Raw genomic sequence first — 22,051 nt, 5'->3', positions numbered from 1 at the left:
GTGGTACTTTGAATGCCACCTGCCACTCACTACAGCAACCACCCTGAGAAACACCATTACAGTGTACATTTTATTATTTATTATACTTACAAAAAACCAAGAATTATTCTCAATGAAGGAAACACAAGCTTATGCTACAGCAACAATGTTATTACACACCACCAGCAACCACATGTGATCACATTGCATGTGGCCATACAGGTTGAAGCTAATAGGAATAGGAGCAATAACCTGCACGCCTGTTTTCCAGAGAAGTGCTTGTCACCACACATCACCACACCAGACCAAACAGGTACCTCAGGGGTACACAGGACATAGCAGTAGCATAGGGATGCATAACACTGTAAGCAGAAGTGTTTTGTCCATTATATTTGATGAGGATTCCTTCATCTTTGTAGGGCTGGGCACCCTACAGGAAACTGGTTCACCTGAGACTCTTCCCAGCACTCCAAAGGTGGGATACATTTCAGTGAAGCTGTTTTTTTTTCTGTTAGATCAAGAACATAACTAAAGTCTCTAGAGTCCCTTTGTGGTCTGAGACAGAAGAGATGAGTTTAGAAGACAATCCAACCCATTAACTTTAGATGCCTCTCTTACAACATTCATTTGGTTGGCTAAATTATGGGAATATGGAATGAGATGAATTGTGATCTAGAGGCACCTGCTCCTTCCCCTTGGCCAGGATGAGGTATAAATCACAAGGTGAGAGGTGAATGTTGCTGTAAGGTGCTGGGGGTTAACCTCAACCCCAGGGATGCCTGGGAGTGGTACAGGGCCCACATCAGGGATGCTTTCTCCATTGGCTCCTTCAGCTGCCAGATCAGGGGACAGGAAGCCCTTCTGCTTCAGCTGAACAGCTGCCCCTTTGGGTGCCCAAGGGCCAGTGCAAGGAAGGAAAAATATCTTTACTAGACATTTCTTGGGTTTTGGTGTTCCTTGAAGAGGGATTAGGTTCTTCCTAGACGTGAGAAGGCAGGAAGAGAGAAGGATAAAATTACTTCCTTGAGGCCATCAGTGATGCAGTCAGAGCTGGGAAGAGGAAGATATTACCCTTCTCCCGCTCCACCCTCTAACAGCTGCCAGCTCATGCTCAGATGATGAGGGCTGCAGACACACTTTCAGACCTCTGCTTCTGAGATGAGTTCATTTGCAGGCCAGGTGCTTATATCCTTGTATCAGCACCAATCTCAGAGTTTCTTTCTAAGCTTGCTTTAACACTGTTTTTCTGCCCAGCAGTCTTCAGTTCATTCATTCTCTTGTCACAAGGCAGTCTTTTGGGGCAAGCAGGGAGATAGTGAAACCAAGAGACATTGCAATATTTGGTGCCTATGCCAAATGGAAGATCATAGACCTTGGAAACAAGCTGAGAGCTCTCTGTCCCTTCCTCATGGCTCTGCTTCCACGCCAGGAGCCCCCGTTCCTCCTGTGTTCCTGCAACAGCAAAGTGAGATTGATGTGTTTGGAACAGCAGGTGGTCGAGCATAGGGCTGCTTGTGTGACTCACAGCACTGCTCAAATCCCAGCAAATCCAGCACAAAACACAAATCCCTTCTACTCAAACCCTTCCAGCTCCAAAGAGCTCTACAAATATTCACTGACGAGCTTCCAGATAACACCCCTTCTCCTGCAACAGCTTCCAGATAAGCAGCCTTCTCCACTGCTTTCCATGGGAATCGTGTACCAGGAAGTTTTCACCTGCCATAGGAGATCCCAGAACAGTACCTGTACCTGTAACTGCTGTGGGAACAAAGTCCTCTTGGGAAAGGGAGTGGGCACACCTGTAAATTCTGCCCAGAGGAGCTGACAGTTGAAGGCTCCAGGGAAATTAATGAGCCAAAGGGAGACTGGCTTGCTGAGAAGCCTCAGACAGTAACAGAATCTGGTTAACAGTGTCCTTCCTTCCTTTCTGCTCTTTTCCTGCAGCAAAAAGAGGGTTTCCTCTCCTATTCTTATCCCCTCCCTCCCCACTCTAGATGAAAATCCAAGGCTCTTTGCTGCCTGTGAGGGCCAGCTGCAGGTGGTCTGTATTTGGTCACCAGCCTTTGGTCACCTACTGCTTTCCACTGCTGTGGCTTTAGCTCAGCCTCAGTTTTAGCAGCTCCCATACTGGCACACATTGGCTCCTTCCACTTCTTATAGCTGCTTTCCTCTCTCCTTTTAACTAGCAACGTGGTTTTAGGCTGGAATTTTCCCTGAAAGACATATTTGCCAAATAAACCATTTCCTCAGCCTGGGTTGTTCCTAAAAATTATTTAATTATGAATTATTTAACTTTGGATAAGCTGCTGTTTCCTAGCCAGAGACCATTTCAGTGAAGCCTCCTGTTCCTCACCCCTCTCTGGGAGGAGTGCAGTCACATGATGTTTCATGATTGCTGGCACAACTTCTATCCATAGAACAAAAGACCAAAACTATCAGGGAAAACCCTAGGACAGGCACAAACTAGAAGCTCATTTCGGCAAATCCTACCTGGAATGGTGTTATCCAGGATAAAGCCCAGAAGTCCACCCACAAACATGCCAGTGGTGAGAAGCACCAGGATCACTTGGTCAAGCTGCATGATTCCTAGCAGAAAAATAAAGCTTTAGATCATGGTGCAGGAAGATGCTTTTTACCTGCTTAACTAACATTTCTGGTGCCAAGAGGCTGCAAGCTGGATGCTTGCTTGGACTAGGCTTGCTTGGATGAGATTTAGAAATCCAAAGCAGAGTGTAAGATTTGGCAGTGGAAGTGAGAATGATGTCACAGCCAGTTTCAGACCTACAGTTTTATTCTACATGATTATTCACAGACCAACAGTGGGAAGGAGATGGCTCATAAATACATTAACAGTGCAGACCCCAGCAGTGTGTGAGAAAAAGCCACCTTCTGCTCCAAACACATTCAGCACATCCACAACACAACACCTAACAGTATCCTAGAGGACCATGAGCCTCAGTTCCCAAAGAAATATGAGTAATTTAGCATGGGGTTTCACCACAAGTTCATCAGCTGTGATGTTTCCCTTTGAGGGCTGGTAGCCATGAGCAAAGCTCAGTGCACTGAGCATCTGATAGAGCATCTAGAGAGAATGTGGTCTGTGGGGCCAGCTCTTTAATCAGCCCCCCCAGCACACCACATACACTTTGAGAGAGGATTCTCTGGCCCTTATGATGAAGACATTAGTCACACAAGATGCAGCAAAGGGCCAGCTGTTGCAGAACTGAAATTTCAATAAAGTGAACTTGACAGAATTTAGTAGAGGAGTATGCTCTTGGATTTCGAAAGCACAGCATTTTATTGTGTGTGAGCAGATAAGAAAGCCTTATTCATTAAGAACCTTGACCAAGATTCAGCCCTGGAGTATTCTCTTGGCCTGCCCCAGGAATGTGTCCCAGGGAAATGCTCTGCAATCCTTAACCCAAGAAGAATCTGCTGAGGTGCATTCACTAACCACAAGCTGAGATTTCTGCATCAGAGCTGTGCATCAGAGCAAAAGGCAAAAACAGCCCTCACAGGAAGAAACAGGCAACAGTCAAAGCACAGGTTTCAGCATTTTGTGAGGAAAAACTATTTTAAAGGATTTCTCTGGTCAGCCTTTCTTTCAGTTTTGTGCTACAGAAAATGCTTCTGATGTCACTTCTTACCTGTTTCCAGCAGGGTACTATTTTTGTTCGCCCAGTTGGGAATTGTGAGGCCAGCAAATAGAGAAAATCCAAAGATAAAGATGTTTCTTGAGGAGTTCATATCTGTGAACTGCACAGAGAAATTTCAGACAATGAATGCATAAAACTGTGGATTACTGTTGTGTTCATGAGACGTGGTGGGATGCAAACACTGGAACTGGGAATGGACCCAGCCCTAGTGCTGCTGGGGCATTTGTGATCCTGCAGTCCCAGTGCCAGCCAGCCCTGCCCTTACCAGGGAGCCCACTGTGATTCAGCCCCTCTGGGTACAGCCCCTTATCTTCACCTGAGGAACTGCCAACATAAATGTTTATATTTCCTGCAGTGTGGTTATAGCTGACACACTCTGGTAAGAATCTGACTGGAAACTGGGAGTCCCGTGTGCAGTTCTGGGCACCACAAGATAAGATGTAAAGCTATTAGTGAGTGTCCAAAGGAGGGCCACAAGGATGGTGAAGGTTGTGGAGGAGAAGCTGTAAAAGGAACAGCTGAGGTCCCTTGGCCTGTTCAGCCTGTAGAAGAGGAGACTGAGGGGAGACCTCACTGCAATCTGCAGCTTCATTGTGAGGGGAAGAGCAGGGGCAGGCACTGATCTCTTAACTCTCATGACCTGTGACAGCAAATGGCGTGAAGCTGAGTTAGGGAGGTTTAGGTTGTACATTAGAAAAAGGTTCTTCACTCAGAGGATGGCTCCCCAGGGAAGTGGTCACAGCTCAAGAAGTGTTTGAACGAGTTCTCAGGCACTCTTGGGGTGTCCTGCTCAGGGCCAGCAGTTGGACTCGACAGTCCTGATGGGTCCCTTGCAACTCAGCTCATTCTGTGATTCTCTGTTTCAATGAATTGAAGCCCCCTTCACCAGGGATGACACAGTGCTCACACAGCTGTTACCTGTAAATTGGAAATCCCCACGGCTGTGATGACTCCGAACATCACAAGGAACATGCCTCCAATCACAGGGATGGGAATGCTGGCAAGCATTGCCCCAACTTTCCCGAAGATGCCGCTCAGGAGCATGGCACAGGCACCAGCAATGATCACCACTCGGCTCCCTACCTGGGCCAAGAGGAAGAGGAGGCAGTCACACACTGACTGGCAGAGAAAGGAGAGGGTGGCAGGCTCCAGCTCCAGCCCTGGCATGCTGACACTGAATGGGAAGCATCAGTATTTGTGCACCTTAAATATTTATCATGCAAGGCACTCTGAGAGCACCACACCTATTTACTCAGTGTTATCCTCTCTCCTACTACTGACAGAACTACAACAGTGTGCTATTAAGCTGAAATTTAAAAAATCTAATTAAGAGCACAGTAATCCCTACTTGTTCTTGCTTTAGCCTGGAAATATCTTGGCATACATACAAGACTGGCATTGCAACCCCCCAGTCAATTCACTGGACAATCCTTCCACCAAGGTTTGGATTGTCATCCACAAGTGGCTTTCAGTGAGGTTTCCCACAGTGATCCCTCCATTCCCTGGACACCAAAATTTCAGAGACCAGAGCTGGCTGGCTGTTCCATTCTGAGCTCTGGAACTTTATACATCCTTTCTATGGTCAAGAAATAAGAAGTGAGGAAGTCTCTTGGTCTGTCCTATCTCTCAGCACCCATCAATCTTCAGTAAAATAATTTTTTCCCTAGAAAGAGTCAGGGTGGCCTTTTCTTGGTTGAACACAACAACAAAGATGGGATGAAGCACCAAGCCATGCCCTTCATTCAAGTCTGCTAGAGTATATAAATAGGAAAGAAAAAGAGTATCTGCCAAACAAAGGGTTGAAAGAGATATTTATATGGAAAGTGTGAAGGAAAGCAGCAGTATTTGTTAAACTTCCAAGTCAAGATATGCCTTGCCCACACCAAAAATTGGACTGCCTAAAGAATCATGCTAAACTTACAATATTTGTGTCAGGGAAACTGTAATCCTCTGCAAACATTTTATAATTCAATTAAATATTTTAATCCTCCCTTTAAATATCTGAAGAATGTCTACTTACAGGGCAAGCTTTTTGTGAGTGTTTTCAACAAAAACATGCTCAGTAACTAATATGGTCTCTTTTTAAGTATTTCTTAAACACATACCTTTAAAATATTTTAAGTCTTTCTTGATTTGAAAGATAAATTAAAAAGATTTGGTGTGGAGTTTCAAAATCATGCATCAGGTGCTTCATTGCTTTTTATACTCTTTGGCTTCAAACCTTGGGACATTATTACCATCTAAATGTTACTTAATAAAAGCTAACAAATCTATTTGTTCCAGGATTAGAACAAAGATTCAGAGTCTCAATTTGCTAAAATGTTGAATTACTATGATATGAAGTTGGCCTTAAAAGCAAAAGACCTAGTCCAATGACAGCACTGTGACCATATTCTGCTAAAACCACTAGTTTAGAGTTTGTTTCAATTATGTCAGGAAAACAATAAAATCAATTCTCTTTCTTAAGGCTGAAGAAACTGCAGGGTTCCCCACAATATGTGGTGACTCTGAGGCCTTTACTTCTCTTTAAAATGTACTGAGTTCTCAGTACTAGCATACTGGGCCTGAACAAGCAATTTAAATAGTGGTGCCTGGTGCATGTAAGTTGTTGCATCTTGACAGCTTCTAGCAGCTTCTCCTTGCCTTATCCATCAGCCCCTGTATGCATCTGAGATCTTCAAAGACTTCACAGGTGGTGATAGACATCTTTGTTTAAGTAGAGGAAACAAGTCCCTTGTGTTTCCATTTGTTATGGAAAAACATGTTTCCCACGTAAAAAAAGAAATTAAATCTGCCTTGTGCTCTCAGCATTGCCATCTGTCTCAGCCAGAGTGTTTACACTGATTTAAATTGACTGAGAAGACACTCCAGGTTTTCAGCTCTTTCAAGTGTGGACAGAGTGAGCAGAGGTGGGATCCAAGGGAAATATCTCTCCTGAATCAGCAAGGATGGCATGTCCCCCTGGAGGATTTAGCATGCATTGTGAGAATATGTGTTTTATAATCTGGTAATTATGAATGGGGACAGCATCCCATACATACAGTGATGCAGCAAACTACACAACCTGAAAGAATAGATTGTTAGTATGCACAGACTTCCTAGTGACAGTGCACACGTGGTGACAGGCTAAACTGGACTCCATGCAGACATCCAGACAGCCCTTGGTGCTCAAGGCAGCCACCTCAGTCAAACACTAACTCTGCAATGTCTGAAAAATGGTTAGAATGAATGAGGTTTATAAAAGCCAGTGAAATAAGCAATATTGTGGAGTGGAAGCTGTAAGGAAACTGCATTTATTTACTGACTCACAGCTCTTCTGGCATGATACTGCTTATTTGGCAATGATTTGGAAATGTTGTCCAGTTAGCAGCTAGATATCTGTTAGCCTAACCTCTGGCTGCAAAGTTTAGTGAAAACCTATGATCTGATTGTCACACTTATCTCTGGAAATTTCTTCCCCTGATAAGAGCAATTAATATACTCAAGTGACTCACAAACCTTTATAGAGACATAAAAACACCAACCTTTGCTATCACATTTTTTAACCCTGGCGAAATAGTCTACCTTTCACAAGATTGCCATCCTTGGGTTATAGAAGCTGGGGAATTTGAAGCCCTGGTTAAGTATTCACCCTTTCTCTCCTCTCTCTCACCGCACCAAGGTTGGCATCGTCTCTTCAGCCTCACCTAGGTCAGGTGCCACTGTGAATGCACTAATTCCTTATGTGGGTCAGAAGCAGAGAAAGCAAAGCAACTGTTGAGTCATTTGCAGGGCTGCAGTAGGTCAGCGATGTGCCAAGGCACAGTTTTGCAGCGTGCCTCTCGGAGCTGGGCCGATCAGTGCCCGGCCCCGGCGCACAGCCGCACTCGCACCCGGGGAGCCGCGGGGCGGCACCGGCAGCAGCGAGCTCACCTTGGTGATGCCCAGCGCCCCCACGTTCTCGCTGTAGGATGTGGTGCCGCTGCCCGTGCCCCAGGCCCCGGCCAGGAGGCAGCCGATGCCCTCCACGCCGATGCCGCGGCTGATGGCGTGCTGCGGCGGCGAGGGGGCCCCGCACAGGCGGGCACAGGCGTAGTAATCTCCCACCGACTCCAGCATGGACGAGATCACCCCGGCCAGCATGCCGAAGATCCCAGCCAGGCTCACCGTCGGCCTTCCCCACTGCCCTGCAAGTGAAGAGCTGCGTTTAGCTGGGTGGGCACGCTTGCCCGGAAATCTGAGCAGCGGGAACGCCTGGGGGTGCTCGCCTGATTTTTGACTTTTCATCTCCTGCTGGCAGGCGTAAGTGGAGGTGCAAGCAGGAGCAGGCAGGATGGGGAAGGGAGGCAGCGGTACCTGGGTAAGGCAGCCGAAACCAAGGAGCCTGTGCCAGAACGGAGCCGCGGGTGTCTGTCCGGGCCAGGTGTCCGTAGGCAGCGGGGGCCGCAGGCAGGACGCTGGTCACTGTCAGCACGTAGCACAGCAGCCAGCTCAGGGACAGCCCCAGCAGCACCTGCCCAGCACAAGCAGCAGTGCGGCTGGTTAGGGCATGGCTGGGGACCCGCCCGACCCTTTCCCTGCACAGGGGATGGAGCAAAGAGCAGCAGGAGCTTCTGGGGCCCTTCCTCCTGCTCTCCCTCCCAATGGTCAGGGCCATGGGGAGCTTTTCCCCTCTGCCCCTGATCACACAGGCTCATGCCCAGGGGCAGGTGATGCCAGTTACCGTCACAATTCCCTGGTGTGCAGGAACCCCAGCGTACCGGGAAGATCTGGAAGAGGTAGATTGGAGAGAAGTGGCACTTCTTGTCTCTCTGGTAAGATGGCAGCGGCACAGCAACATCTTTCAAGTACTGAGAGAACAGAACTATGAAAAAAATAGTCCTAGAAAGAAGGAAAATGAGACCATGAACAATGTGGGTGCTCACTTGCCCACCTGTCCCCACATGAAGTGAAGACCTGCTACCCAAGAACCCAGGACTCGAGAGGATCCATAAAAACAGGCTCTCAGCAGCAGAGGGTGGCTCCCCACTCCATCAAGCCAGAGGTAGAACAAGATTTCCATCATAATCTACTGATAGCTCCACATATTTGCAAATAACTCTTATTGTTTCAAGACTGACACCAGAGATCTTACCATCTGTAAGTATGATAGAGTTGCAGAAAGGTTTAAAACCTTCTCAGTAAGATGTGATAGACATGCAAGGTTCAGGTTCTGCCTGTGTAATTCAGATATACTAGAAATATAGGATTTATTGTTTCCTGATTTCAGGTTTACCTATGCTGCTCTTCGAGGGGCAGAAAGGTCCTGTAACAAGGAGTAAAAGAAGAGAATTTGGTTTGGCTGTGCACATCCCTGTTTTGAAAGGGAAAACCATGGTGAGACTGTGGGGCTGCACATGGTGCCCACAGAGCCCTACCAGCCTGGCAAGAAGGGGAGAGCAGAAGGGGAAAGCATTACTCTGTCTGTGAAGGCTGCTCAACGGACCTCTGAGGGATCTCTGAAGGGCTCCTCATTATTTTATAACAAATCTAAATTTTATACATTGAGTGAATTAATCTGGATAGGATTTGGTGAAAAATCAAGGGCACTGACTTCACTGGAAACTAGTATTTTTCCCTATGTGAAAAAATGACCAACTGTAGGTGCAATAGTCAGGGACAGACAGAATTCCAACAGTGCAAGGAAAACTCTATCCTCACTTCTCTGCAAAGACTCCACAACATACACAATTCAAAGCACTGGATGACTGGGAGGAGAAAGTCTGAGGAGGAACTGGCTTCCATTTGTGGTTTCTAACGCTACAGAGTCCAGAGAGACTGTTTGAGTACACATTTTGTGCATTTGCATGAACAAAGGTGCTCAGCAGCCTTATGACTCACCACAGAACCTTCATCTGTCTCAGGGAGGTGACACTGCTTATTATTCAGGTTGCCTGACACAGTCTATTAACAAACTCTATTTTCAGTTGCTTATAGTTCTACTTTAACTTTACCCATTCAGGATGAAAATTTCCATGGAAAAAGTCTGCTTCAGGGCAAATATTTTTTGAAAAATATATATCAAACCTATTTCAAAGAGTGATGTTCAGAAAATAGACATAGCATATAGCCTGCATTGGAAAGGTCATTTTGCCTTAAGCAGTAACAAGATCTCTATATGACCTGGAGCAGAAATTTGAGATTTAGTAGAACTTGTTCTTTGGGGCAAAGGATGTTGTTTCTCACAAAAATCTGCTCAGGTATGCTCAGTCTGCAACGACTCCAGATTCCAGCAGAAACATCTCGGATTTTTGCATTTGCAGACCACAGGGATTCCGAGCCTTCTGAGTATGTCCAGGCATTGCTCAGTGATTAACTGTGTGTGCATCATCACCAGAGAGTAAGTCACCACACACTAGGGAAGTTTCTTGAGGAAACAGTGGGGATCTTCCATCTCAAGAGCTCTGGGATGTGGTGGGGCTGAACAGCAGGCCTGACACTACATGGCTCATGTCTTCCTCTCTCCATCCCTGCTTTCCCTCTTTTACCAAAAACACTCGTGGAGTATGGAGAAGGCAGCAAGAGAGGACACATCTGGGATGGCTCAGAGAACAATGATCAGGCTGGGGCTAAGGTGTCTGAGTCAGGAAAGAAAGTATTTGGATTACCACAGGTAGGAGATGGGACAGAAATGAACAGGACAGAAAGGTGATTTGGGCTGAGAGCAGGGGCACATTTATTGGACCCCATAAATGAGTGGCAGAGTTGGGCAAAGAGGTCAAGCGTGAGTCTGAGGATAGGAGCTAGTGACTGGAGAAGAGCAGCAGAGAAAGGAGGTAGCCCAGGTTCTTAAGGACACACAGTTTGAAGAGGAAAATTCACATTTGCTAAGCTAAGGAGTTAGGACAAATCACCAGATCTGGAGAACAGGACAACAAGCAGAAGTATGATGGGAGAAACAGTGGTGAAAAAACAGCTGTGTTTTAAGCAGGGTTTGGAATCATATGGGGTGCTGATGGAAGAGATCAGCTAGGGAAGGAATTGGAGAGGGAGAAGAGAGGTGGCTTGTGGGTTCTGGGAGGGTAGGTTGCAGGGAGAAGAGACCAGGAGAGAAGTGTACTGGAGCATGTTCTCACAACAGTGTGCAATCTTCCAAGGGCTACAGTCAAGTCTGTGTCTGAAGTCTCCAAAATCAGCTCTGAAAGCACTAGCAAATAATGGGAGCCCATAGAGAGGTTAACAATCTACTCCTGTTGCATTCTATCCTATGCTGAAGTCTGCATTAGGGAGATGAAGGTGCCAAATCTGCAAGGCAACCATGCAGTGGCATTTCTCCTTTTTCAATCCATTTCTGAAATACCAAGGAAATTTTGCTACAGTCTAACTCATGCACAAGGGCAGGCACACAAATATCTCTGAAAGAGCACTCACTGCTGCAAAGCTACATGTGTAAATAGATCTTTCCAGACCCCCTCAGGCCCTCTCTGCAGAGAACAATTCCTCCTATTCATGTGAAGACAATACATAAAGCACCATCTATTTCAACACAGAATACCTGACTTTGAGTGCTCAACTTTGTCATTTTAGGAATGCCTATTAAACTTAAATAATGGGTGTGTAAGACAGTATGTGTAGACAGCTGTGACAAACTGCACACACAAGGGAAAGGCCTGTATGTCTACTGACCTATGAACTTTGGATTTTTACAAAAATCAGGGGTTTTTAAACTCATTTTGGCTTTTGCTTTGTTGCTGAGGGCTTTAGCTTCCTGGGGGTTGGAGGAGAATGGCTAATGTCACATAGCTGCCTTGCACAAAGTGTCACATGTTGGTGCTCGACAAACAAACCTTGAACCCAGAGGAATTTTGCTACAGGCTGTGACAATTGGTTTCATATTAGAGACAGGTGATTTGTGTACTCCCAGCTTTCCCAGAGATGTGAGACTTACATGAATGCTATGCCCCAGTGCTGCCCAGCCATATCCCCAGCAGACTCAAACAGAGGCAGTGCAACCAAGGTGATGGTGGGGGCAATTGTCAGGGGGCCGATGAACCTCATCAGAAATCCAATCAGGCCCGAAAATCCAACGAAGATTTGAAAGCAAGAAGCTACAATGATAGTTCCTTGCACCTGGAATGATGAAGGATGAAAACAGAGGTTGGGAGGAGCTCCAGCTGTTGAGCTTTTCTTCATGTGCAAATGCAGCGTGAGAGTCAGGCTCAGTCTCCAGTGACAGACTGGCACAGAGGCCTCCTGCTGACAGAATTACCTGTGGGAAGGACCACCAAAGCAGCAGCACAGCAACTCCCCCCTAGGCTGATGGATTTAGTCCTCACCAGGGCTAATTTTGTTCCAGAGATCACCTCCTCCTTGTTTTCTTGGGCCATCCAAGCATGCATCACCTGCCCTGCACTCTCCTGCCTGCTCCCCCAAGACAGGGGAAAAGCTCTTGCCCTAAAAACAGGAGCAGGGCCATGGTCTCTACTGATCTCCCTTTTGGGAAGTATTTGGATCTCTTCATCACATTGAAGAGGCAAGTGACTCACCACTGCCTCTTTTTTTTTTTTTTTCCTGAGTATCAGTTTCATTGGAAAACATTTCTGGGAACACATTTATCACCCTGAACTTTCCTGTGTTTGACAAACAAGCCAAGGAACCAGCAATTACATTATGAAATGCCGTTCACCTCAGTGTCAGCTTCAAGCAGGGGTGAGGCTGCTCTCTGCCTTCTCAAATTTGGTGACAACCCTGGCTGGGACCTCAGTGGTGCTGAGCACCTTCCTTCCCTCAGTTCCAAAGGGAAGAGAATCACAGGGGCTGGATGAATGACCCAGGCTGAAAGAAGATGTCAGCAGTGCCCTTAGTGTAGATTTGTGTGGATCAGCAGAGAGCATCCTGTGCTGCACAGAAAATCCCCAGTGAGCTTTCAACACTTCATAAGTGGTTTGGAAAGCACACCAACAAATGGATCAACAGAGCAAACGTAGTCACTTGCTCTGATAAAGGTAATTGATGCACAATAAAGCAGTGAGACCCCTGACCTTTCCTCCTCCCTTCTCATTACCTAAGAATGCCCTTTGCCTTAATATTTATGGTAGGTTTTGCCTTGCATTTTTTTACTAGGGTTCCTGTGCTTAGACAGGGTTCTTTCATTGGCAATATTTTCCCTTCCTTTCTTCTTCTAGTTTAACCATGCTTTATGAAGCAGGGATCTGACTGGACCAGTGGAGACTTTGCAGGGACCATAAATCACATGAAGAGGTCTGTATGTCCCCTGTTCAACAGCAGTGAAGCACCTGCTTTTTTGAGTAAAGAATAGATACTTAGGAAGTTGCAACAGCATGAGGGCCAAGGTTCATTGGGAATAGGAATTTCTCCAGCTGTGATGGCCATGACATGGTCAGGCACTTTACTGAAAGCCAAGAGCCCTGATACAGAGCAGGTGCCACTGAAAATGTAATATACCTCTCTCATCCGTGTCTGCCAGACTTGGATGAATTCTGGTGAGGAGGCATTCACCAGGGTGGCATTCTGTGTCCAGGCAGGACATTTCCAACTGGGAAGAGACAGCATTGCCAAGGTGGGGGTCAGGAATGTGAAAGTCCCTCCTTGAATAATAGGCAGCCTGGAAGGAAAGCAGAGGGAAAAAATAACAAGTGACAATGCTAGAAGTTCTGCTCCATAAGGGTGAGAGAAAGGAAAGCAAAATAAATTTAAAATTCCATCTACCCATGGCCTCTGACAGTATCTTTTGGATTGTTGTGGCAGGTCACCATCACTGACCATGGGTAGGAATTGCTGCCCCATTGCATGCAAGAGCAATGGCATAGGTGAGAGCTGAGGTTCAAATACCAGCAAAGGAGGGGCACGTTGGTACCACAGTCCAGCCCTCTACCCCATGTTAAGGAAAAAGTAGTGCTTGAAATGGCTGATGAGACCACAGACCTGCACAGAGTAGGAAAAATCTGGTGGAGGGAAGAAGACCAAGGAAGAAAGAAGGTGAGATACTGAAGAAAAGCTCAGCATCAATCTTGCTAATATCCAGTTACTTCCTCTGCCCCTTTTGGCTGCTTTGGTTTTCTTCAAAACATGCTCATGCACACAAGGACAGGCACTAACTGCTCTCCATGTCACAGCAGTCCTCAGTCTGAGTGTGATAGAAAATGTGATTTGGCTTTTAGTACACCGGGTTTTAATGCCAATTCCTCTTCTGCATTTCCACTGACACTAGAAAGGAAACCTGCATGGAGGGGTCTGTGGGCACTGACTGGGTGAGACCTTGGCTCTCCCCCCACACCCTGTCTCCTGGATTGGAGTATCTCTCCCTCTGGGAATCCCTCGGGCTAACAAGGAGCTTGCATCTCCAGAGGAGTTCAGCATTGGCTTCATGAGGAGATTTATACATATATATATATATATGAATATAGATATGCTCCTTTCACTACACCAGCCTTTTTCCATGTATGAAGATATGAAAACAGAGACCTAAAAGGCCTGACTGGCTCCTCAAAGCCCCTCACAAGCCACCACTGCAGTGCAAGTTTTTTTAACCATTCCTCTAGTGTGCTTGAGAAATCCTAAGCTGACTGAGGGTGGGCACAGCATCCCTGAAATAGCCAAAGGAAACCTCCAATGTGCCTCTGTTTCCTCTCTTCAGGAAGCACCCCTAGGAGGAACCCCCAAAGCAACCTCTCCTTGTGCCAGGAGCTCTTATGGCACCTGTTCAGAAAAGCCATGGCACAGCAATTCAGGTGACTGCTTTTGAAGGGCACAGCTTTCCCTGAAACAGAGGCATTTCTACCATTCTTGAAATAAGAGATGGCACAGCTATAACAGACCATGTCTCTGTCACCTAAAGCAAATATTTATACTAGTCATGCACAAAGGAAGCACTGTCAAAGCTTTGAAACAATTTTGCTGGACAAGGCACAAAAAACAAACAAAAAGAAACAGAGAAGGCTCAAGGCCGTGACTAAGAATGTAACAATGGGTTTATAGTTCCTGCTGTGTTGGTCCTTAAGATATTTCACAGCTCCTGTTGACATGGGTGGGCGCAGATGAAAATGGGGTGCCAAGGTGATGCTTATGGGGCACACTGAACTCTTTCCTGTGGGGTTTACAAGAGGGAAAGCTGCAGAAATAGCAAGGCAATATTATGTTTTGATAGTCAGTGTATGATATCCAAGCATTTACTAAGCAGGGCTCACCATAATAGCAAATGACCTATGTCTCCCCCCAGAAGCCTCTGATAGTATCTCCAGTGACTGTCTGGGACCCACTGCTGCTTTTGCATGCTGTGTATCCCATGGGAACAACTCCTTATCACTTAATTTGATCTGTTTTGCTTCAATTAGCTATTCAGCCATGGGGGGGAGAGCCTCTCTGCTACTCTTTCACCCCCAACTAACAGAGAGCAGGGGACTTTACAGCTTTCAGGAATTCACCAGAAGCATTTGGAGGGTGCTTGGAAGATCTCAGAATGCCTGAATTGCACCAGGGGCAATGATCATGCATTCCAGCCTGAATTTAGCTGAAGAACTAGTTTCTCTGTTTTTTGTGGTCGAAGGGCTCCTCCTTCCTCCACTAATCCTGTAACAATATAAGAGAAGGGTAGCACCCTTCAGGAAGTTTGTCTACTGACACTTCTTAAGACTAAGGCAGATAGAAAAGTTTCAGTAGTGAATGAAGCAGGAGGAGGAAAAACATTTTGTGGAGCTGGCAGTTGACCAGTGATTTGATGGTAGAAGTTTCAACCAGAGTCCTCAGATTCAAAAGCCAAAGCATGTGCTTGTCTTTGAAGCAAGAAACACAGGTTCCTGCCATACTGGAGGAAAAAACAACCTGTGGAAAGAGAGAGACGGCCCAGAGTCATGACAAGAAGAATAGAACCAATTTTTCAAGGTCAGCAAAGATACAGGGTCTTTCTGGAAAGGGGGAGTACTTGCAGTCATCCCTCTCATTAAATACTTCTTTTTCTGGGTAATGAATGGCAGCTCCATAGTCATCTCACTGCTCATCAGCACTATTATGCCACAAATCCCTGAGCATGGGAAGTGGCATCACATAACAGGACATGATGCTGAACTCTTCCGAGTCCCTAAGTGGTGGCAGATGGATTTTGATTCCTCCTAATTATCCTCTCCCTTAGCTCCCTTAGAGTTTCCTGTAGAATCTGTGCTCTCTTGACCCTGGGTCCAAATCAGAAGGCTCCTGCCTAAACTGGAGGATCCCTGCAGTAAGGAGCAAGCAGGTATTTTTTACTGCATGTTGCAATGTTCTATTGTCTTGAGGACAGATTCCTTATAAGCCCAACAAAAGGTATGTGAAGTATCAGAAGATGCAAAATTCAGAACAGCAAGGTAGCCCTGGAAAGCTCCCAGCAATTTCAGGGTGCTTTGGCATGGACCCTGATTACTCAAGGGTAACAAATGACTGTCATTGATAAACTCTGCAACAGGGTGGAGCCTAGCACTCAGTAATTGCTCACATTCCCAGTTCTTGCATTTGACCTACCTGACTCCAAAGAGGACTTGCAGCAGGGTGCAAATTCCTGAGACAAAGAAGATGGTGCTGATCAGATGGCTCTGGGTCAGTAGGTCATGCTGGAGGCAAAGGCCTTCGGAGAGGATCAGCGGGATGGCTACGAGACCTCCCATGGCTGTCAAGAAGTGCTAGGAGCCACAGAGAAAGACTGGGTGAAGAGGACACACAGTGAAGAGCTGGCTCTATGTTATTATCATGTTGTTGAGAGAAGTCACAGATTTGTGCCCCTTTTTTTTTTTTTTTTTTTTTTTGGCAGCTTTAATGCTTTGTGAGGGGGTGTTCCAAAGCACCTACAAGAATTACAATGCACCACTGAAATGTCTCCTCCTTTACATGTCCAAAGACCTTTTGTAGTGCTCTGGACTTCCCAGGCCACTGTCAGACACAACCAGTTTATCCTCAGCACCTGCAGACAAAGCTGTTGGACATACTTTTCCAAGAAGCTGGGGACCTCCCAAGGTACAGGGAGATAGCAAAATCAGGCAAAGTGAATGCAAATATTTCAGTCCATCTTATTTGCACCACGAAGTTGTGCCACATTGGAGCTACACACCAGTAGCTCTTCTCACACAGTGCAATTATGGATAACCATAAAAAGCAAGTGCCAAAGAATGGAAGAATTAGGCACTGTATTTGTCAGAAGACTCACATACATATTTCTACAATGACCTGTAGTTCATGACTAAATGTGACAATAATTTTTAAAACCTCTTTTTGTTTTAATTATTAACTTTTGTTGCTCATTCTCACTTTGGAGCACAGGACTGCCATGGTGGAACTGGTGGCACTTACAGAAACACACTTTATTACAAGCATGTTTTATTAAAATTATGATGCAGATATGTTGGGTCAATACACTCTAAATTTCCATTTAAGGAAACAAAGTACAAAATTCCACTAACCTCCAGGCACAGTCTGTCATTATGTTAATAACTCTGAGGTCTCTTTTCCCACAGGCTCCCTACCCAGCATGGCATTGGTGGCACTGGGGCATTTAACACAGTGGGCACAGACACCAGCCAAAACAGTGTGTGCCCTGCTGCTGAGTTTTTGTTGCTGTGGGAAGACAGAAATTCAGAAGCCCTTACACATTTGGCTGCCTTCAGCCAAGGTACCCAACATGTTCTTATTAACTATTTGACCCCAGCCCCAGGACTCTGCCTGACCATTTGCACATCAGGTGCAATGTAGCCATGTGCATGATGATAATAGTGCTCAGCATGTGGACCAAAGGACTTGAGCTCACTAAGATCCAGCCTCAGAGCTCCATTCAAGTCCTGTGAAAAGTAAGGCACTCCCAAATTCAGGTTTCACCCCAATTAACTGGCTGAACAGCCATGTAACTTTCACCTACTCCCAGCCTCCACCTGCATCCCATCTCACCTGAATGCCCAGCAGGATGCACAGATGCCAGGGGGGCACATCTGTGACAATGTAGCCAAGCTTGGTCCCTCTGTGGCCAGTGCCCCCACCTTCCTCTGGGCCCCAGGCAGCATGAGCTGGTGAGGAATGGCAGTGGCTCCCATGTTCACCCTGGACAACAGGAGAGACAATGTTAGCCACAGCCTGGCCCTGCAGACACCCAGCAGCTGCCTCTCTTGCAGCACACTCCACATCTGGCAGGAAAACCTCCTGTGTAGCTTTCAACAATACCACAATAAAAACAAACAAACAAACAAACAGACCAAGGAGGGGAAAGTAAAACAGATGCACAAAACACATATGGAAAATTTTTGTATGCACTGGTGTGTCTAGGCCTGAAGAAACATTAGAGGGTGTCTCAGTCTCAAAGGGACATCCAGAATAAGTGTGTTAATATCATAAAAAACTAGTTAAGGAAGAAGAAACTGCATGCAGAAGCAAGGAAGAGTGTGCAGTAGGCTTATCAGTGAACTGCACTGTCCTTTGGTTTCTGTACCTCCTGGCAATTCCCACCCAAAGAGCATTTTTGATAAAATATTCTAAAACACCCAGCTTCCACTTATTACTGAGTAGAAGCACATTTGATATTACATTTCCTTGGTCTCTTTCAATACCCTTATGCTCACCTTTACTGCCTTGACAAAGGCAGCTGCTTTTTGTCTTACTAGAAAAGCCTGCTCATGCTGAGGAGCTGGGTGAAACACAGGGACACCAGTGGATGGGAAATCCCAGCATCCATGCCAAAGGAGCTGGCTGAAAATGCTACTCAGGAAGGCTTGGGTCTCCTCCCAGGCAGCCAGAAGCCCCAGGGCTTCCCAAGGAGCTGTATGCCCTTCAGAGTTTATTTATCTAAAGATACATTCTGCCAAGGAACGCAAAGTAGTGCTTTGCTTCCTTTGCCACAGCTTTTGAGCGAATTCTCCTGGTTGCCTGCGCCTCCTTCCAGCCTTCTGCGCACACACACACACCCTGCTGTCTGGAGAAGATTAATCAGTTTGTCTGCACCAAACTTCTGTTTTTTAATCCTCCAAGTCTTGCAGGAGCCTGAAGACACCAAAATAGCCAATGCAACAGCAAAGTGTCTGCAGTAACACTCCTGGCCTACCTACTGATAGAGGCAAATAGGTAGTGCTGTGATCAGGAACAGAGATATAAAATTGATGTTGCATTATGTTGTAAATTTTGCAGGTGTGGCAGATTATTACCTAATTTGTTTGCCTGAAACCTTCAGGTTTGCATTACCTTGGTTGAGTCTCCAAAGTCCCGTTTTAGGTGACACTGTTGAAAACAGGCCATGTAATCCCTAAGACCCCAGACCCTAAGATTGTTATTGATCTGAACTGTTGTGTGAGGGGTGGGGAACTCAGGTTACAATGGTATAATTGCTCATCAATTTCTTTGCTGGAGATCCCTCCCCAGCAGCACCCAGCTCAAGCTGTTTCCACTGCAGTACTTAACTACCTTAAATTAAAGTTCAAGACTGCTACAGGATACCTGTGCTGGAGAAGCCTCTTTAACAAACAGAGGGTATTTATACAGCCTAGGCAAACTGGGAGCATTAAAGATACTTTAAAATAGATAGGTGAAGGCAGAGTTAATTCAAACTGGACTCAGGCATGAACTTCAAGAGCAAAAGATATTCCTTAATAACTCCCTGTGCAGGCATTTTCATTTTGGAACCAGAGAGCCTGAGCCATGGATTAGCCAATGTACAGCAAGGTACTTAAGACTGCCCAAGCATGGAGTTATTTGGGGACAACTACTCCTGAATAACACCATGGGTAGACAAATGCTAAGCTAGGCAGACAGCAGTAAGCTCCTTTCTTGCCATTGCAATTTTGACTGTATTAACCAGGAGGCATATTCCAGCCAGGCACAGCCTGTGCCAGTAACAGCCCCGCATGACCATCACATGAGTGCCTGACACTCCCCAGGAGCTGGAGGGGAGTGAGCAGGGCTCATCAGGAAGAGGATGGAGTGCAGATAACAGGATGAGAAAGGAGCAGAGGCACTGGACTCAAACTGAAATGCAGGAGGTACCATCATAAAATCAGACAGCATTTTTGATTTTTGAGAGTGACCAAGCACTGCACAGGTTGCCTAGAGAGCTTGTGGATTCTCCATCCTCAGAGATATTTAAAAACTGTCTAGACACAGTCCTAGGCAGCTGGCTCTGGGCAACCCTGCCTGAGCAGGGGTTTGGAGAAGGTGACCTCCAGGGTTGCATTCCAAGCTCAGCCAGCCTGAGAGGCTGCAATGCTGGCAGGAGGACAAGGCAGGAGCAGTCTGGAGCAGGGAAGGGAAACCACTGCTGGGGGTTCTCAGCCCAGCTCTCCCATGAATCCAGGGAACAAGTACACCTTCCATGTCCCTCAGGTTCCAGATACAGCACAAGGGCCCTCAAATGAGTGCATCAGGAAGGCAGTCAGGAATTGAATTGCCGAACTGCTTGAACCACAGGTAAAAGACCTTTATTTAGGGTGATTCGAACCATAAGAATTCACAAGTCTGTTATAATTATGGCAGAAATGGAAGAGTTGAAATTGAGAGCCTGTTAGAAATAATGAAAAAGAACTGATTGACTCTGAGCACTTCCCTGAGGCTCTGCCCACAACTGGCACAGAACCTCCACTGCACACAGCAAGCTCACACAAAGCTACCCAAGGAATGTGGGATTTGTACACTAGGAGGTCAATTGCTCCCTCCAAGGTAGCACAGACAGGTGGTCTGTACCAAGGTAGCAAGATGTTTGCAGGACATCCTGCAAACCCCACTCCTTCACATCTGCTGACAGAAAATAAGCAAAGTTTTTAAGTTTCTAATGGAGGTGATCCCTACTTTGGGATAGGAAGAGGGCTGTCATGTCCCAGGACCTTGCTCATGGCTGTTATAGCTAGCAGCATTCTCAGTGTACCACACACCCCTGGACTGGCACATCATTTACAACTTTTACTGCACCTCTCTAATTCTACAGGGTGCCCTCCTCAGCTGCCACCCAAATCCCTTTTTCACCCACCTTTCTAACAATTCACCTCACTAGAAATAGGTCCAAAAGACAAAGAAACACAGACTTTAGGCTAAATTTCTACTGTAGTTTTTCTAATTAAGACATAAAATGCTTTACCCAGGAATACAATCACAAACTCACCTGCTTTTCAGTACAGATACACTTGTGCTGCCATTCATCTGCATTACCATTTTAGAAATAATTAAGAGAAAAAAGGTTAAAAGGGTGCCAGAGAGTAGAAAGTATGCTGAGTCTGCAGCAGCAGCAGAGGCTGTAGAGAGGAAATAATTCTTTGGATTCTTGTCAATAAGAGCTGAGACAGAAGCTAACCCCACACCAGAATCATTGCAGCAACCCGAGCCCCCAGTTTTCCCTTCCTCTTCCTTCCACAGGGTTTGCACCTGTTTATGCAAGAATCACCCTTCAGAGAGCAGACTCACCACAAAGCTGGGGTTATCTAGCCCGTTGAGATCTCTGTCTGAAGAGGGGGTCATGCCTTCCACTTGCCTTCACCGACTGCCTCCAAAAGAAATCAGTCAGAAGAGGAAAGCCTCCCAAATCCCACTCCTAGACAAAACAGCCCTAAAGAAAGGGGCTGAAAAAATGCAGATGCTGGATTTCAGGAGCCAAATAGTGCTCAGTCCTAGCTATTCATGTGAGCTGTATTGCTGAAGCATTTCCTTTTCTTTGGCTTATACAAGTGACTCCTTTTCTCCAGCTGATTAGAGGACCGGTATTCAAATCAAACTGGAAAGCAGCCATTTCCTGGAATGAATCAGTAACTGATGACAGAAAAAGCTTCATCCATAGGTAAGGATGGTGTAGGATATCAGAGGGGCATTCCACATAGCCTTGGAACTTGCTTCATTAGTGTTTCAACAGCAACTTGCATTTCTCGTGTGGGTTGGGCCTGTTTGGAGATCTTCGGGGAGATTCAATTGCTAGATAGTTTCACTTACTTCATATGTAAACTACTGTGTATTTTGTCTTAGCTACAAACATTGTCATCTTGTAGGATACTCCTGTTACAGCCTGAAAAGAATTAAGCTTTTGCTGTGAATTTATTTATGGCAGCAACCAATGACCAAGTGCTGAGATGTAGTAGTTGTTTAGCTTAAATAAATTTTAAATAGAATGAGTCATAGTTGTAATATTGGGGTTTAGAATACAGTTTGCTTAGCTTTATTTGCTTAGCATGAGTAGCTGGATTTCCTGAAGTCTTGGGCCGCAAACTGTGGATTTCACAGAGATATGCTTTTGGCTGAAATACAGTTAATTTTCCCAGTAACTAGTACAGTCCAGTATTTTGTCTTTAGCATGAGAAGGATATTGATAATACACTGATAATTTAGTTGTAATTTTTATCCTGAGTCTGACACTTTTTAAGTTCCCCATGTTCTGCCAGTGAACAAGTGCACAAGAAATGCAAAACAGAATGGGGATGCTACAACCACCAACTCAATAAAATCAGGGAGGCTACAACCAT

The 22,051-nt window shown here is 45.9% G+C and overlaps 1 protein-coding gene across 3 annotated transcripts; it reads right to left on the bottom strand.

Moving 5' to 3' along the window:
• Positions 1 to 58: 58 nt before the first annotated feature.
• LOC306801447 (solute carrier family 23 member 1-like) lies at positions 59 to 22,024 on the bottom strand. 3 transcript variants are annotated; one of them, XM_079304535.1, is made up of 12 exons: positions 21,006 to 22,023; positions 17,520 to 17,669; positions 16,107 to 16,264; positions 13,059 to 13,218; positions 11,542 to 11,723; positions 8,375 to 8,495; positions 7,971 to 8,127; positions 7,548 to 7,801; positions 4,554 to 4,718; positions 3,627 to 3,735; positions 2,470 to 2,565; positions 59 to 1,431 (listed from the first exon to the last, which is right to left on the bottom strand). In XM_079304535.1, the coding sequence occupies exons 1-12, from the start codon at positions 21,057 to 21,059 to the stop codon at positions 1,163 to 1,165; spliced, it is 1,875 nt and encodes a 624-aa protein (XP_079160661.1). In that variant the 5' UTR covers positions 21,060 to 22,023; the 3' UTR covers positions 59 to 1,162. The 3 variants fall into 3 exon arrangements, with proteins under 3 accessions (XP_079160661.1, XP_079160662.1, XP_079160663.1); XM_079304536.1 differs by lacking the exons at positions 7,971 to 8,127; positions 11,542 to 11,723 and having other exon boundaries at positions 135 to 1,431; positions 21,006 to 22,024; XM_079304537.1 differs by lacking the exons at positions 11,542 to 11,723; positions 13,059 to 13,218 and having other exon boundaries at positions 143 to 1,431; positions 21,006 to 22,022.
• Positions 22,025 to 22,051: the final 27 nt, after the last annotated feature.

The sequence above is a fragment of the Erithacus rubecula genome (assembly GCF_903797595.1).
Source record: "Erithacus rubecula genome assembly, chromosome: 4".
Taxonomy (NCBI): Eukaryota; Metazoa; Chordata; class Aves; order Passeriformes; family Muscicapidae; genus Erithacus; species Erithacus rubecula.
Note: the sequence above shows the minus strand (reverse complement) of the source record. Positions and strands in the feature narration are given on the sequence as shown.